The 16,851-nt window shown below is 42.2% G+C and overlaps 1 protein-coding gene across 1 annotated transcript in view; it reads left to right on the top strand.

Annotated features, from left to right (window-relative positions):
- The window catches only part of TRAPPC9 (trafficking protein particle complex 9), a 517,140-nt gene extending 505,703 nt beyond the window's left edge, over positions 1-11,437 (top strand). The window contains exons 21-22 of the mRNA XM_010584242.1: positions 3,629-3,852; positions 11,258-11,437. Coding sequence (XP_010582544.1) covers positions 3,629-3,852; positions 11,258-11,437 — 404 coding nt within the window. The remainder of the gene's footprint in view (positions 1-3,628; positions 3,853-11,257) is intronic.
- Positions 11,438-16,851: the final 5,414 nt, after the last annotated feature.

The following is a 16,851-nucleotide window of genomic DNA, read 5'->3' as shown; positions in this document are numbered from 1 at the left end:
TGTATCATCCCCATCCTCTGCCTTTTCCAAAATGTGTTGGACAACATTTTCTCCCTTGATACAATAATCACTTAGAGAAGGTCCTAGAGATAAAATAGAGTGGTCCTGTGCCTGTTCATGGGTGCATGGCAGAGACTGTGTCATTCCTTTTTTTGTGGCTACCAAGCATTGCAGGGTAATGTTGGTATCCAAGGATGCCAACATAGTGGACACATGTAGGTAAATGAGCAGGAAAGGACCGAGGGGGTGGGGGGGGGGGAAAGCAGCATTCTGTTGGCTTATTAAAGTACTTTGAAAAGGATTTAACTTTTAATTAGAAGGAGAATGCTAGGTCTTTGTGGTTTTTTTGCCCTGACAGCCAGTTTATGCTTCCACCTTTTAAATGTAATTTCTATATGTTGTTTGCATTAAACTTGGTCCTTCCAATTTTCCGAAATACTGTTTCTCTTGTATCTGAATCTTTGGAGGATGGAGATAGGGCCACCACTGTCTTCTGTCCTAGTGAATGTGTCTTCTGATTCAGAGCTCCTGTATACTGAAGCCAATAATGATTCACTCTCACAGCAGTGGTGTGAGCAGTCTCAGCTTTTATATGCCATCTGTGTGAGTGAGCTGAATCTGCAGAAATGGGACCCTGTACACATGGCTTTTCCTCTGTTCATGGATGAAAATATTAAAGCAAATCCGTATGGTCCATGAGATGTTTTCTGTGTCAGGAAGTGAGTAAAACTGCCTGTCAAACCAAGCTGTTCTCTCTGATGAAAGGGGACTGTTTTTAAACACTCCTTTCCATAGTATTTTGCATGCCAGCCATGTGTGTTTTCTCATCTGACATCTCATTGAGATCCTTGGCTTCAGTACTGCAGGAGGGAAGGGTGTGCTGGGAGGGAAGGAAATAATCTCTCAATATGTACACAAGCACGTGTGCACACACACGGTCTTAAATCAATCCTACATGAATTTAATTTTTTTAGGAATACGAAGGAAAATTAATCTGGTTGAGCCAGAGTTAATTGCCTCTCTTTTGTTTGGATTTTGTATTTTCACATGAAGATATTAGGATCCAATGCTCTGAGCTATTATTAGATACAAAGGTGGAGACAGAGGTCAAAGGGTTCATTTACAATTCCTACAGCAGAGCATTGAATTTTAAAGCTAAAAGGGAAGTTGATGAGCAGCTTGAAAGTAAAGATTCATGCACCTAGCTTATTGAGTATTTCTGACCAGTTCGTGCTGGTCTGGGGAGCTAACCATTCATGCAGCTGTAAGACCTGCTGGCTGGAGGAACCACAAAAAAAGATTTTTTACATTTTTTTTTTTAGATGAAAACACTTACCTTTCAGGGAGAAGCTTGAAAACATAAACTGATATGAAGTAATGAATTGATATAAATGCATTTCTTTTGAAGGAAGCAGCTGGACTTCCATTCTGTGACAGGAGGCTGGGAAGCACAAAGATTATCCACACACACATATTTTTGTGTTTTGAAAAACGCAAGTCAGTTAATCCCAGATAATGGGATACCATTATAACCACTACTTCAACTCCATGGTGTTAGGGCAATCCTGCAAGAAGCATTTTGATCATGTTGGGCAGGAGAGCCCATAACATTAGAGTGTGCTATTGCAAAAGAAATCCAATGCCAACAGGTTTTCTAGCCCTTTCCTAAAATGCAATGGTGATTATAGCTTCCTTTCACAGAATCACAGAATCGCAGAATGGTTGAGGTTGGCAGGGACCTCTGGAGGTCCTCTGGTCCAACCCCACCGCTCAAGCAGGGCCACCTAGAGCCAGTTGCCCAGGACCATGTTCAGACGGCTTTTGAGTATCTCCAAGGATGGAGACTGCACAACCTCCCTGGGCAACCTGTGCTCGGTCACCCTCGCAGTAAAAAAGCGTTCCCTGATGTTGAGAGGGAACCTCCTGTGTTTCAGTTTGTGCCCATTGCTTCTGGTCCTGGCACTGGGCACCACTGGAAAGAGCCTGGCTCTGTCCTCTTTGCAACCTCCCTTCAGGTATTTACATATATTGACGAGATCCTCCTTGAGCCTTCTCTTCTCTAAGCTGAACAGTCCCAGCTCCCTCAGCCTTTCCTCATAGGAGACACGCTCCAGTCCCTTAATCCTCTTCATGGCCCTTCACTGGACTCTCTCCAGTATGTCCATGTCTCTCTTGTACTGAGGAGCCCAGAACTGGACACAGTACTCCAGGTGTGGCTCACCAGTGCTCTCGTTGTCAAAAACTTGGCATCTCCTTTGGAAAGGAAAGTTTTTGCACAGGGGCTGTCCCTTTCTGAACTTGTTTCTTCTTTGGCACTAGGTTTTTGTTTTGTTTTGTTTTGTTTTTCCCAGGTGGTGCGCTGAGGCTTGTTCAGTTTGCCAGGCTAAAGGGCATCACAAGAACATGCATCATTTTGTAGTTTTTTTTGTCTAAGGCAACAAAACAAAAATAAGAAAAAAAAAATCACCTTGGTGTAAAATGTTTTTTTTTCTGTGAAAGCTCCTGAAGCATAAAAACAGTATCTTTTCTTGAAGAGGGGGTATTACTAATGTAAATCTGATGCTGTTGGCAGAGGAATAATATGCTGTATGTCATAAGGCAAGCAACTGAGAAGGAGCTAGAGTGATCGAAATGCCTCATGGGCGTGTGAGATTGTGGGGATAGGTATTCACACAGAGGATGCTTTCTTACATGTGCCCAGGGCTTTCTCTTATCTCTGAACATGAACCCACAGTGAAATAGAAATGTTCCTGTATTAATAGTGCATTAGAGATAACCCTCATCTGAAAAATACAGTAATACTGCACAACTGGGAACCCTTTCAGACTGGGGAATTGGACTAGCAATTTCATAGTGTGTTGGTAATGAAACATTTTGGTTCTGTATAAGCAAATGGGCAAGGTTAGTGGACACATTACTCCAGCTGTCATTGTCCCAGCAGTAACCAATTTAGAGGCTTTATATTTTCTGCTATCCCAGTAAGGGAAAGAAAAGTAGAAAGTTAAAAATAGAAATCCCAGAATGAATTAAAGCGCAAAGAGTGAACAAGCTCATAGTACTGCTGTATAATTTTAAAATCCCTTTTTTCCTTATAATCTGGACTTTAATATATGTATTACATTGCAAATTCTGGCAGTGTCTGTCCTGCTCCAAAAGGTCACCTCCATACAGGAGGATTTATTCTGGCTGTAACATGTGAACATGGGCATCCAGCCCTGGATCTGTCTAGCTACCATTTGTATTGATGATTCCTGTTTGTGTTTCCCTTCACCTGATGCTGTTGATTTGCAGGAGAAGCATGAGAAGTTGTCCGTGGCTTTGGCCTTCGAGGGAGGAGGTTAAAAAAAACCCTTCTGGCACCTGTGTATAGGTCGTAATTGTTTTTTTCGTAGCTCTTTCAACAGCTGTGAACGGATACCAGACCTTCATGAAGTGTTTATTGCAAGTGGTTTCCCTGCAACACTACCTTACACAACACTGCAACATTGGGTTTTCTTTCCTAAGGCTAACTGTCATGTACTCTTGGTTTCATTGAGGTTACTTTTTCTTGTTAAGTTTCCTATCAAGATTAATAGAGTTTCTAAAGCAGGAGTCCAACATAATGTGGAATTGTTTTCTTGATTTGCAGATATCCTCGTTGATGGCAAGCTTTGTGACTGTGATATCGTGGTGAACTGCAAAGTGGGAGACCCCATCCCGTTGGAGGTGAAGCTGACCAACTGGAGCAAACACAGCGTGGGGCCTTTCGCTCTCACCATGACGCCCTACCAGGATTACCAAAATGGGGTGCACAACTATGAGCTGCAAGATGCTATCACCTTTGTGGGATCCAACACCTTCTACATCGATTCAGTAAGTCTTTCTATCAGACGTATCATGATTGTGGATGACGTGCGTTTGTAGAAAAGGGCTTCATTATTCGATTGTGCATTTTAAGGCAGATTAATTTTTGGAAAGCACCGTGATTATGGCAGCTATTGCTAAAGGTGCTGCTAGGTTTGGGGATACAGAATCATCTCTCTGAAATGGTTTACGACTGTGATTTCCTATCATGTAAACGACTGGTAAACTATCAGAGACAGTAACTTTTGGTCACTCCAGATCTGACTAAATGTGAATGGGTAACCTAGATAAAATATTCAATACCATATTGCCAGTCCCTTGAGCCATCCAGTGCAGCCTGCAGTAATAGATTTTAAGTAACTTTTTAGTCCATAAGAAGTATTCCCCAGGCTGAGCCAAGGAACTCAGCAAATCAGTTTTAGTCAGGTCCTGAGGAAATGCAACAGACTGCAAAAAGAAAATGCTAAACATTAATGACCGATCTGATGAGCTGGTTCATTTCCTTGTCGCTTAGCATACTGTTATAAAACCATAAAGAAAAATAGAAAACATGCTTAAAATGAGACAAAAAAGTCCCTTTTTAGAACAAATGAGATTTTGATTTTTCTCTCAATTTCTTCTTTAGAATATGCGAGACTAGGAGCTTTTTGCTTCTAAGGCAAGACACTGAAAATACAGATAAAACTACTCTCTCCCACATCCTTCCCCCAAAACCCGCAACAACAGAAAACCAGGAATGAAAAACATACAGACAGTACTGCAGAGTGGAATAAGCAGTATTTCTGGTAACTTATAAAATAAACATGAAGAAGAGAGTGAGTTTTTGGGATAGTGCTTAGGACCTTTGCTTAGGTCAGCTCTTCGGATCGCTAATAAAATGTACCTGTCAAAACTGAATATATAAGGGAACCTTAGTAAGAAAGAAATTAAAGGTTAACCACAGGCATAGTCACCAGGCATATTTTTCAATTACGCATCATGGGGAGAAAATATTTCAAAAAGCTAATGAGGAATACACCATCAACTTGAATTTTAATGGGGGCTAACTACATTCTTAGCTGAATTATTTAAATATGTCAACAGAAATAATCAAGAGATGGATTTCTTTGACTCTCTATCTGACAATGTGGATTTTTTAATCAGAGTGGCAGTCTTTGGGTGCCCAGCTGCTGAAGGGCCTGACCCTCCAGGCTAATGAGGGAAAAGGGAGATGTCAGCATGATGTATTCTTACCTTCTGATTGAGTCTCCTACAGGGCACAAAGTCAGGAGGTCACATCTCTTGTGCTGGCCCAGGCAGCCTTCTCATATGTTACGGTCCCTGCTTTTGCCCCGTTTTCAGTATTGTGACATTTCTCCTGTAAACACAGTCCCCGATAAGTTAAAAATAGAGTTGTTTTCTGCTATTTGTCCTCCTTTTCATCCAAAAAGGTGAAATGAAGAAAATGTCGACTCTTAGACAAGAAGTGTTATATTTCATGGTATGTAGTATTGATACTTGTCCTACACAGGCTCCTAGAGAAAATGCTTAGTCATATTTCTTTGAGGCATAGAGCCCTGATCATGGAAGAAAATTCTTCAAACAGTGTATCTAATGCTGTCAGAGGCCCTTTCATCCCCCATAATAACTAATTCAGTAATGGAAAAAAGATTTCAGAAAGCCACACCTGTTTTGGGGACAAGAAGAAAGTCCTGATTTGTGCATTTGATGCTTCAGGGAAGAACGAACATACTCAGAATTGTGTTCATGCTCTGAGTTTGGCAGAAATTCAGACAGACGCTGGTTAAGAAACCAAAGCAGCTCATGGTTGGGTGAGATGAAAGAGATTTAGAGTTTCTCTTTTTTGTAAATGAAAGCTGAGACACTGGACCAGATTCCCTGCTAGTGTAACTCAGTGCTGCTCTGTCGAAGCTATTAAACATATGCCCATTGTGTGTATAAACTGAGGTCGTGGGCACACGATTACTTTGCTTGTTTAACAGAGGTGGCTTGAGATGCTACCTTTTCTCAGCTGCTTGTTTCTGCCCCTCTATGGGAAGATGCTCCCCTCTTCCCCAGCAGACCCAGTGGGAGAGATGGTGTGAGCATTTGTTTTCGTGCAAAGTTGGCCAGTTTAGCAAAAACTACATTCGTCAGCAGTTTAAGCTAATTGGGCTGACTTTACACTGACACTGGCAAGGAGGTGGTGACATGATTTATTGCGCTGCTGAGCTGGGTGGGAGGAAGGATGGAGGGCTAGCGTATGGTTTGGCTTATCAGTAGTGTATAGTCAAGAGCAAGTGGGAGCATCAGGTATTACAGCAAGAGAAGATATTTCTCACGCCCTGAAAATGTGGTCTGTTGTCATGCCAATGCAGAAACTACATTATTGGTGCTCAACTGAATGAGATTTCTCTGGGGGAAAAACCAAACAAAACCCAAACCCCCTCTGCTTTCCTAAATGCTAGTTTCATATTAAGCCTGATGCTCAGCAAATGACAATTATTTTTGTTTCCAGACTAAAAAGTTTCAAATCAGTTTCTGCTGATATCTGGAAGACAGGGGTTATGTACAGGAATTTTCAGCATGCACATGCTACTTCGCAGTATGCATATAAATTGTTTAAAGGGTAAAAGTCATACGATTTCATATTTCTCTTTCTTGTGGCTTGAAGTCCAGGTTAGATGATTTATCATGGAAGTAACGTAATGAGTGCTTATTCACCTTTTTGTGCTCTTACTTCAATTCAATGCAGCAGTCTGCATTTGTGTCACAAAGTCTCTGCTGGGATATACTACTTCAAAAAAGCAAATTCTTTTACTGAAAATTTTAAAGGCTATTGAGATATTTCCATGCATTTTAAATTAAGTAAAATCTTTGGGTTTAAGCACACCTTCTAATTTGGTTAACCTTACCTTTCTATGTCTGTATTTAACAGAAAAAGTTACTTCACCAGTTATCATATAGATAGTAGACATTTTTGATCAGTGCGGGGTTTTGAAACATGAGGTAACATGGTGGACCCCCAGCCATTAAAATACATTGCACTGATTTATTTTTTTATCTCACTTCACAACCTGAAGTTTAGCTTTAGACATATTACTAAAAAATCTTCGTTCTTACCAATGGGCTTTTTTTGACTAAGTAGTTGATCAGACAGAGTTGCTTCTTGCCAAATCAAAACCCCCAAAATTATCTTCTATGGAGATTCCTGTAACTACCAGCAATTCATCTTTCCTTGTTGTTCCTGCTTTTGCCATTACTATTCTCAAGCAGGTTTTTTTCCTGCATGTGTTATCACACACTAGCTCAAGTGATTGGTAGTGGGAGATGAGGAGAAATTCATCAGTAGATGGTCATTTTGAATCAGCTCAGAAGCTGCGATGAACGTTTGTTCAGTTCTGGCAGGTCCTCTGTGGCCCATCTGGAACAAATTAGTTTTCTTGGCACTGTTTTACTCGCACTGTAAACTCTTTGGGGCAGCGAACAGAGCTGGCACTAGCCCTAATCTCCAACTGAGCTCCCTAAGTACTACAGCAGTATAAATAAGTAGTAATTAGTTCTAAGCAATCGCAGTCCCACATGGTAGCCTGAATCAGGGAAGGATTAGGATGGAGCTAAAAACTTAATTTTTCTTCTATCTCAGTGGAGCAGAGGAGTAATGTGGGCATTTTTTTCTTGATTCTTCAGTCATTTTTTTCTGGGGTAGAAGCTTCCCGTCTTTGGTTTCCACAATTTGGTGGAATTTTAGTAAAATCTGTTTCAACTCTGACTCAATTATTCAACAGCATCCCAGACTGGCACACATATAAGCACATATCTAGGTGGTGACACTACCAGCCCTGTGTGCTGCTAGATCGAATGACAATACAAATTTGGTCTGGATCAGGCACGAGTATGTGATCTTCGTGTTTCTCGTAGGTTGGCTGGATCATGCATTGCAATCAGTGGGATGGTGTGTACTGTCAGATGCAGCAGGAAACATCTGAGTTGCGTACACATCTGAACAAGTCACTCTGAGTTCCCTTCACAGTCAGTGGAAAGCAAGTCATCAAGGTTGATGGAGTTGTGGGGATATTTTACCTCATTCTACATTTGACAAGTGAATCCTTGTGTTGAACAGCTGGCTCAGATGTGGACATCCACTTTACAGACATTTGGGTGTATTCAGTTCCAGACTGAGACATCTGAATGAGTAGGTGTTACCATGGATGCTGGCCAGCCAAGCTCCCAATTAGTCAATGGAGATGTAGTCTGCAGCCAGTAGAACCTGGCTTACACTAACATAGACACTAGGGTTAAGATTCAGTTGCCTAAAAGTAGGTGTCTACCATCATTTAGGTGCTGTGGGTATCCCACCTGGCCTCCACCTACTGCCAGAAATCCTGTAAATCATCCTGTAAATCTCGCCAGCCATTGGCAGACGTCTCAGTGCCTTAGGTCATCCCAAATGTCATGAGGTGCCTATGTTTAGGCAAGTGTAGCCTGACTCTATAGGCTGGCTAGGTAGACCATTCTGTGCTTGCTCCACTGGCTGCATTGACAAGATGTCTTCTTACTGTAGTAGGAGCTTGGATGCCTAGTGTGCAGAGAGACACCTAAACATAGGTGGTTTAACCTCAAAATTAGTCCGCTGCCTGGTATACCAGTTGGGTTGGATCTGGCCCTCTACTGACCTGACTGCTGCCAATTGTGGTCTTCTGGGAATGTTTGTAGGCAGCCCCACTAGAGAGGCTGCCTTACTTTCCAAAGTTAGTTAGTATTTTGGAAGAAGTTCTGCAGAGCCACTTGTATCCCAACAGGGCAAAGGTTTCAAGCTACTTTTGCTTCCCTGTTTCTTCTCCAAACCACAAGTGTTGATTACCATAGTGTTCTACAGGTGGCCATACAGATGTGGATAGTCCCCAAACCATGAACATTGTTGTCTGGTCTGTGCATACTGCACACAGGGAGATGGGCTGCAGGCAGAACAGGACACATACCACTCCCTGCCTTGCTGGCTCTTCTCACTTATGATGGAGAAACTCATGACTGGTGCAGAGACTTGTGCTGTAAAGGCAGGAGGAACGAGCAATCATGTAGGCAGAACTTCAAATGACTGAAAAGACTGTGTTGATGCCGATGTGCCTGAAGCCACCTTCCTGTTTGTCAAGGGCTCTGATCCATGCTGTTACAGATATTTCTTCAAGGTGCAGCTAGGCTAGGAAAAATGGACCAGGAGCTTGAAAAAGGTATGAGTCCTGAGGAGGCTTCATTTGCTGTTTGCCTCTACCCACTGCTGGCATTGGTGCCTGCCTCTGTCCTCCTCTGGATGCAAATCCGCATCAGTTCCAGTGAGGCAGAAATAAGGCAGACAGCCCCAGGAGGAGGGGAAGGAAGCAAGAGAGGAGACTGCTTGATGTTGTTCTGCATGTCCAGACGCAATGCCAGAGGGTAAGAACTTGTACCCAGCAAGGAGGGGAGATGCCAAGGACAGGGGTCAGGAGAACAGCTGTGGCTGCTCTGATCACTCACGTGGATGATACGATGCTGCTACAAGTTTGCTGTAGGTCAGCAGAAGTGCTCAACACCAAAGCCAAAGGGAGCCTGGGCTCTGCCAGCTCTGATGATGTTGCTGCTTGTGAACAGCCAGGCCCCTGTGCAGGAGCAGCAGTTTAGGGAGGTTCAACAAAGAAGCGTGACACCCTAGCCTACTATAGAGGGTGCATGTCTGCTGGCTGAAGGACCCAGCAATGAAGGTCCAAAAAAACCTAGAATAGGAGAAAAAGGAAACAGCTCATTCCCCTCACATCTGAAAGCTACAGAGAACCTTCCTCATTGGAGGTGATGGCAGGCAATTTTCAGCTCTCTGGCATATTCTTGAGGTGCCCCACACCCCTGGAAACTTTTTCTAGCGGTTCGTCTCCCCCGTCTCCCCCACCATGGTCTAGTCACCATCCTTGTTCTGGTCTTCCTATGCAATGGCAAGATGCCCTTCAGCAAAGGGTGTCCATAGACACTTTCCCAGTTAGTACCCCATTGTTGATGTCCCAGTTTACCATACAACCAAATTTTTTGTAGCAGGCAAGAATCCTGATAACCTGTCTCAGAGCCTCATCCCTTCACTGTTCCAGGTGGTAATGTCCCATGGGTTCCTAGGGATGTCCCTTGCAAAGGTTTTCTCCCCCTGAATCCAATCAAGTCCAGAACATCTGGACAGCTCAGTGCTTCTGGATCCAACGCCAGAGTTTCTGTTGTTGTTTGGCTTGGGTGTCAACTTGGGTAACCAGTGGTGTGTCATGCTGTCATTTGGAATCAACACTGGACTCTGTAACATGATGGACACTGAGGTGTTTGGAGATGACCAAAGAAAGGCCCATTACCAATGAGTATTCAAGTAAAAAAGAAAATACATGGGCACAGACCTACCTGTGAAAGTAGGGATGGTGCCATGAGTATATCTTGACTTGATGGTTTCAGGGTCCAGAGAGCAGAAAGGAACTGGTAAGATGGTTTTGGCTGAGGGAAGACCAGTACTGAGGAGCATCAGGTGCCCTTTATTGGGTCATTTCTGCTGGGATGAAGTCGCCTTTTCACAATTTTTTTAATAAATTCCATCCAATGGAATGGCTTTGTGCTAATTCCATGTTTTGCATCTGCAGCAACTTCAACCCAAATCTAGGCACCCTGAAACTGGATTTAACATCTTGTGGAAGCAGATGTTAATTCAAACATCATTACATGAACAGTCATGGGATTGTTAAAGTTAGAAATTACTTAAGTGTCTTGCTGAAATGATGGACAGAGATATATTATTTGTTGTAAAGATATGGATTGTAAATGGTTTTGTGATGAAGGGAGAAATATAAATGTAGAAACAGTGTGAACTGTGTTTAATTTGGACAAGTTAAATCAGGGTGGCTACTTTTTGTGGGAAGTTTCTTGCTAAACTTAATTATTTCAATGATAGTGAATATTAAAGATTCTTGATTAGAATTTGCAGTCAGATTGTGTCTGAATAATAAGTGGGGATGAATTTAGTTATTGCTAAGTTGTTAAATGGTGTTTAACCATGTGTTTAACATAAGTTCAGAGACATGATTCAGACCTTTAATATAGACGTTGATAAATGCAGTCTAAGGATAGATTTTGGGTCATCTCTGCCTTAAACTAACTCTGTTCTGGAATCAGTGACTCCTGAAGATCTGTGTTCTGGTTTGAGCTATGCCACAGCTTTGCTGTATGAAAGAATAATACAGGATTTAATTTTCAATGCTCCAGTTTTACCATTGATAGTATAGGGACAAGATCTTTACTCCTTTTTGTGTGAAGGCAATACTGAGATGTGAATCTAGAGTGCTTTGAAATCATTTGAAGGACCTACTGAATTGCAAAGTGCAACTGTTTTATTTTGTTGATGGTTTAATTATACTGATTTTCACGTTCGCTTTTCCAGGTGAAGCCGACCAAAGACTCTGTGTACTTTGGAGCACTTCTCTTTCTCTACACAGGTGATTTCTACCTGAATATCAAATTCCATGAAGATAACTGCAGCAGGGAGCTGCCTCTCTCCTGGTTCTGCCTTCCTAGTGTCCACATCCGTGCTATGGAGCCTACGGTCCAAACTAAGCTGTAAATGTACTGTGTGCTATTTGATTAACCACAGTACACAGAAATGCTTGGCACATCCTCTGCTTGACCCCAGTTTGTTTCTGTCCAACCCCAGGCCACAGTCCCTACTTTGGAGGAACAGCTGAACACTTTCTGAGTTGGCTGATAGTCATTTGGGCAGCTGCTTTAGCTAATGAGAGAGAGAGAGAGAGAGATTATAACTATGCTAGAGTTTTCCTATTTCCAAAAAGCCTTTGAAACTGCTAATATATGCATTATACTTTCATATACTCTATTGATATCAGTGGGTTTGAAAAGGTCATGAGGGCTGAATTTAACCATGTGTTTGAAGGTCTCAATTCCAACCTGAATAACTGTGTTTTAGCATTTTTCAACAAGAGTTTTATATCTGTATGAAATTCCTCCTGGCTTATGCTGGACCCATGGCATGGACCCTTGAGGTGTAATTCTCTCTTAGTTTTGTTCACAGGCTTGTTCTTGTTCACTTGTTTGCTGAGTATTTGGTGTCTTTTGTAGTAAATAGCAGTAGTGATGCTTTTTCCTGTGTTACAGAAAGTAAGAATAGCAAATGTGCCTCCAGTTATTCTCTTCCTCCCCTGAGCCCAGTGCCATTTGCTCCTGGTAAAGTCTCTGCCTTTAGTTTGGTCGATCTATGAACAAGAAATGAAAGAAGGCAATGAAGAGCTAAAGAGTTTTGTCCTTGAGAAAGGAAATAAGCCAACTTTTGGGTTGTCTAGGGCTTGCCTCTGAATTTGGGCTTCACAGTTCTGTTTTATACAAACACAATCGCTTGAAACATTTGCAGACACTTAAAGAGCCACAAAAATTAATCAGCTAGTCATTAATACCACTTTGCACGACTTCTTGCAAACTCTTCTGATCAGATTTTTCATGCTAATAGACTGGGCTTCATTATGAAGTTGGTTTTTTCCTTCTTTTTTTTAGAATGATGAAGTTTAATTATTAGGCAATTAAGGCCATGGAATTCCTGACCGTAAAAGTAGTTGATGAATGTACTAAAAATTTAGCCTGTTGTCTTTCAGAATAATGTTTTTGTATAGAGACCCACATTTACCCCATGTAAAGCAGGGAGATGTCTTAGCTGTATGATGAATATATTATTTCACAGACCATATGTTTCAAACCTGTCTCAATCTTTTCTTAAATTTACAGCCTGCAGCTCTTAAATTTGGTGGTAGTATACTTTCGGGGGTGGATACACCAAGATGTGGCAGGGGTGCTCTAGTTAGCTCCAGTTAGCTCTGTATGTGCTAAATCTAGATACACAACCTCTTTGCAGATTTTTATTTTGTTTAGGCGTCATCCAAGTGTGGGCACACCACTTCATGCCTGACCTGGTCCGTCCAGCTCATTCTGACTCTCTGCATCATGCCCAGTTGTACTTTTAGGTGTGACTGGTGTTTTCCGTAGGAATGACAGTCCTCAAAACTCAGTTCATTGCATGTTTGCAAATGACTGTAATGTATGCATCCTAAATATATTTCTAATTTGAGGAAACTATAGCTATAGCATGATAGCAATATTTCCAGTGTATGCAGCGTATTATCTCTAAAAAATTGTATTGTGGCAACGTTATCAGTGTTTGCTCTTGAGCTGTGGCTCTGTATACAGCTTTGAATGCCAGAGTGGAAGTCTTCAGTCTTAAACTGATGGAGATCTGAGACCGACTGAAGATTTACTTGCAATGGTGTACTGCTCCGTCACCTGCCAGCACGCAATGTCCAGTAAGAAAACTGTTCCTTAGACTTGCACGGTGGTTCTGGGCAGACACACCCAAGGGAAGAGGGTCCACGCAGCTGAGTTGGGAATGTTTTTTGCGTTAGTGGAGCTTGGATGACCAGTTTGTGCCATGAGGCTGAATTTTCTGTCACTACATAGGCATATACACAGAAGAATAAGATCCCAAGAGAGCAGGAATTAAACCAGTTAATCTTCTCCATAAAAGCTTGCTTTTGACATGTGTCTCTGTACTATGTTACACAACACTGTTGCAGTGAAATCCAAATTGGGTTTTATTCAGTATTCCCAGCAGGTAATCTGCAGATGCTAGGAATACAGCTAAGGTTTTGTAAGGACCACATTGCACTTGAAACAAAAATATTGTGAAGCAGATGCTGTTGCAGTCAGGAAGCTTCAGCTTACCCAGCTAAGGGATCATTTCCTAGCTTATTTTTGAGAGCATTCTCTGAGAAGAGAGGATATTGTTCTGTGAAGACTGGGATGGAGCACTCCCATGCCCTTTACTTATAAAGGATCCTGATCCACAGCCTGCTGAAGCTGTTGGAATGGGAACAGGTTTTATTATAACAAAAGCAAGCTGCATATTTCCAATAGGCCATTATAAATCTGCCATATGTGCTCATAAATATAAGTTCTTATGTGTGAGCTGACCCTTAATGGTCTATTTGTTCATTATATAGTAGACCACTCTGTCCCTTGTCAACTTTGATGCTTAGTTGCTTTTGGCATTTATGATATCTTTCCTAATTTTCTCACACTTCTACTTGTCTTGGTGAGGGAGATGAAACACAAGAAATTCTTCCTTCTGGGGATCATTTGTGACTTGTCCAGAAGAAGAATATTTGTCAGCATAATTTAGAGAAGGGTGAGGGGAAGGTACTTGAAATGAGAATACTGCATTGATTTTAGTTTTCTTTTTAATGGAAGTTTTCACTGGGATTGCTGTCAAGATTGGTCTTTGCAGTGCTTGAAAAAAGGATGATACTTTTCTGATCTGCTCTCCTTTTCTGGAACTGAAAACTTGTTTTTATTTCTCCAAACCACCCAGCTATTATTTTGAACATGATGAGCCAAACTGTGCATTGTTACACAGATGTAAATCTGATATGATCCCACTTGGTTGAATGAAATCATTCCTAATTTAAATCACCATTGCTGAGAGCAGACATTGGTCCGATATATGTATGCATTGGAGAGGCATAAGTTGTGTAAATTTAACTGTCTGAATAAATACTTATCTTGTGTTATTTACACCTCTGCCTGTCTCTTCTGTCTGTAATTCTTGATAGTGTTCTTGTGTGTTTTTACTGGTAATAATAACATATCTCTTGATGCTGCATTCTGTCTCTGAAAGAATGTGTTTGACCCTGGAACTGAAATTTCAGCTTCACTCAAACTTTCTCTTCCTAGATGAACTCAGAGGTAGTAAAAGATGTATGCTTCACATACAAGTGTGGCTCCTATGTCAGTGTCCATTAACTGTCAGCTGAGGGGAGAGAGATGCACTCACGTGAAAGGTTACTTATGCCTCAGTATCCTAATACTGACAATGAGGGTGGTGAAACACTGGAACAGGTTGTCCAGAGAAATGGTAGATGCCCCATCCCTGGAAACATTCAAGGTCAGGTTGGATGGGGCTCTGAGCAACCTGATCTAGTTGAAGATGTCCCTGCTCATTGCAGGGTTGGACTAGATGATCTTTAATGGTCCCTTCCAACCCAAACCGTTCTAAGATTATACGGTTCTGTGATCCTTTCCATCCTCTACAGAAACAGCTCAAAGGCTGGAAGGAGGACCACTTATGGAGGTGGTATGTCTGGGAAGACTGATTGGAACCACTTGTTTTGCGTGCACCATCTCATGTCCAACCCTGTTTGAGCTCCTTCTGTCAAACAGTCCTGAGGCTCCTGTGTTTGGGCTCCCAACCTAGAAGCTCTTAAGCTTTCCTTAGTGAAAGCCAGCTGCACTGTCCCTTCCTTGGATCCTCTGGCTCCCTTCCTGGGTGTGGGCACTTTCTCTCTCACTGAAATGGGACCATGCATCCACCCTTGCTTTGCAGAGGTTTGTAAACACTAATGGTCTTTTCTTAATACAGAAGACACATAGATGTGGACAATTTTCATGTCCAGTGTTCAATGATACATGTTTACTTCTGCAGGTTAGACCATTCTAGGGCTTAGGTCAGGGTCCTTGGGTTGTCCAGCATTTAGCTCTTGGTTTCTCATCTCTCTTTTTCACCTCATCCTTCTCACCAACTCTACCACTCACTGCTTTTCTGTTTTTCTTTGGTTGGTTCCAACAGAAAGGATCAACATGTCCCTTTCTTTTTCTGTCTCCTTCCTCTGCATCTCTATCAGAGCCGTCCTAACACTTTGGTCATCTACCGGGGGAAAAAAATGGCTTCAAACCCTATTTCAGTTGTTAAACTGGAGATTGGTTCTCATATCCTCTCTTAAAAGCATCTTGAGATATTTCAGTTGAATGGGACCTTGTCTATTTTATTGCCATCTGGTGTTGCTTGTTGGAGTGATACTTAGGCTACTACATTCATGATGCATCAGTTCCGTAACACCAGTGGGACTTGTGCTGTATGTAGGTGACATGTCATTTAACATGTATTGATTACTTATTTTCCGTGTGTTCCTGATTTAGCAGGGTATCTAAGCATGTGCCTAATGTTAAGCACATTAAGAGACCCAGTGATTGAAGCTAATTCAGTCACACATCTGCGTGAGGAACTTGCTAAACCTGTGTGCAGATGCACAATCTGCACCTGAACCTGAAAGGTGGAGATTGAGGCCCCTGTCTCATTACGTTGCATTGGCCATCTTATTCTTGGATCACCACTGGCTCCCAGGACCCCTGGTACAAGGAGAAGACACCAAAATCAGGCACTGTCATTTTAATACCTGAGGGATAGATAAATAAAATAAGTCTGAGAGTGCAGAAGATCCTTCCAGGCCAGTATGTGCTCAGTGTATATCTATCTGTATCAACCACAGTAATGAACTTTGGAGGCATAACTCATACAAATAGACTTGCTTGGGAAATCATGTTATACCCAAAGGCTGTGCCCAGTAGCTGCGTACTAGGTGAGACAGCGCTCATCCACCTCCTGCTTGCAGTTGTTCTTCCAAGTGTTCCTCTTCTAAGGGCTGGTACCAGCACAGGCTGTGCTGATGTCCTCGTCCTCTCAGCCTCCCCATCTTCGCATCCGTAGGGAATCTCCCCAGGAACTGTTCAGAAATTACTTGGCATAGGAGAAGGCATATGTTAATGAGGGAGCACAGGACCACTTCTGTGATGAGGGAGCACTAGATCCTCTGAAGAGAAGAATTCGTTATGGCCCAATGTACTCTGATACCATGGCTGAAGAAGGGCGATTTCAGCCCCTTTTCAGCATGTATTCAGTTTGAACAAAACAATGTAGACACTGCCAGAAAGAAATCAGGCCAACTATTGAAGCAGTTTGACAATGAGCATCTTGTTAATGGCTATGAGGATGTCATCACTAATTTGTGTCAGAAACGGGGGCCTTTGGTATCCAAAGTCTGCCCATGTTCTTACAGAACAGTCCTGGTCGATGGCTCAAGTGATGCCATGGTCCAGTTTAGGCAACTGCCTACCAGCTCCTTTCCCAACAGCTCAGATCCAGAG

The sequence above is a fragment of the Haliaeetus leucocephalus genome, unplaced genomic scaffold, assembly GCF_000737465.1.
Source record: "Haliaeetus leucocephalus isolate CR32 unplaced genomic scaffold, Haliaeetus_leucocephalus-4.0 Scaffold953, whole genome shotgun sequence".
NCBI lineage: Eukaryota > Metazoa > Chordata > Aves > Accipitriformes > Accipitridae > Haliaeetus > Haliaeetus leucocephalus.
The sequence above is the reverse complement of the archived record's forward strand: the minus strand, read 5'-3'. Positions and strand labels throughout refer to the sequence as shown.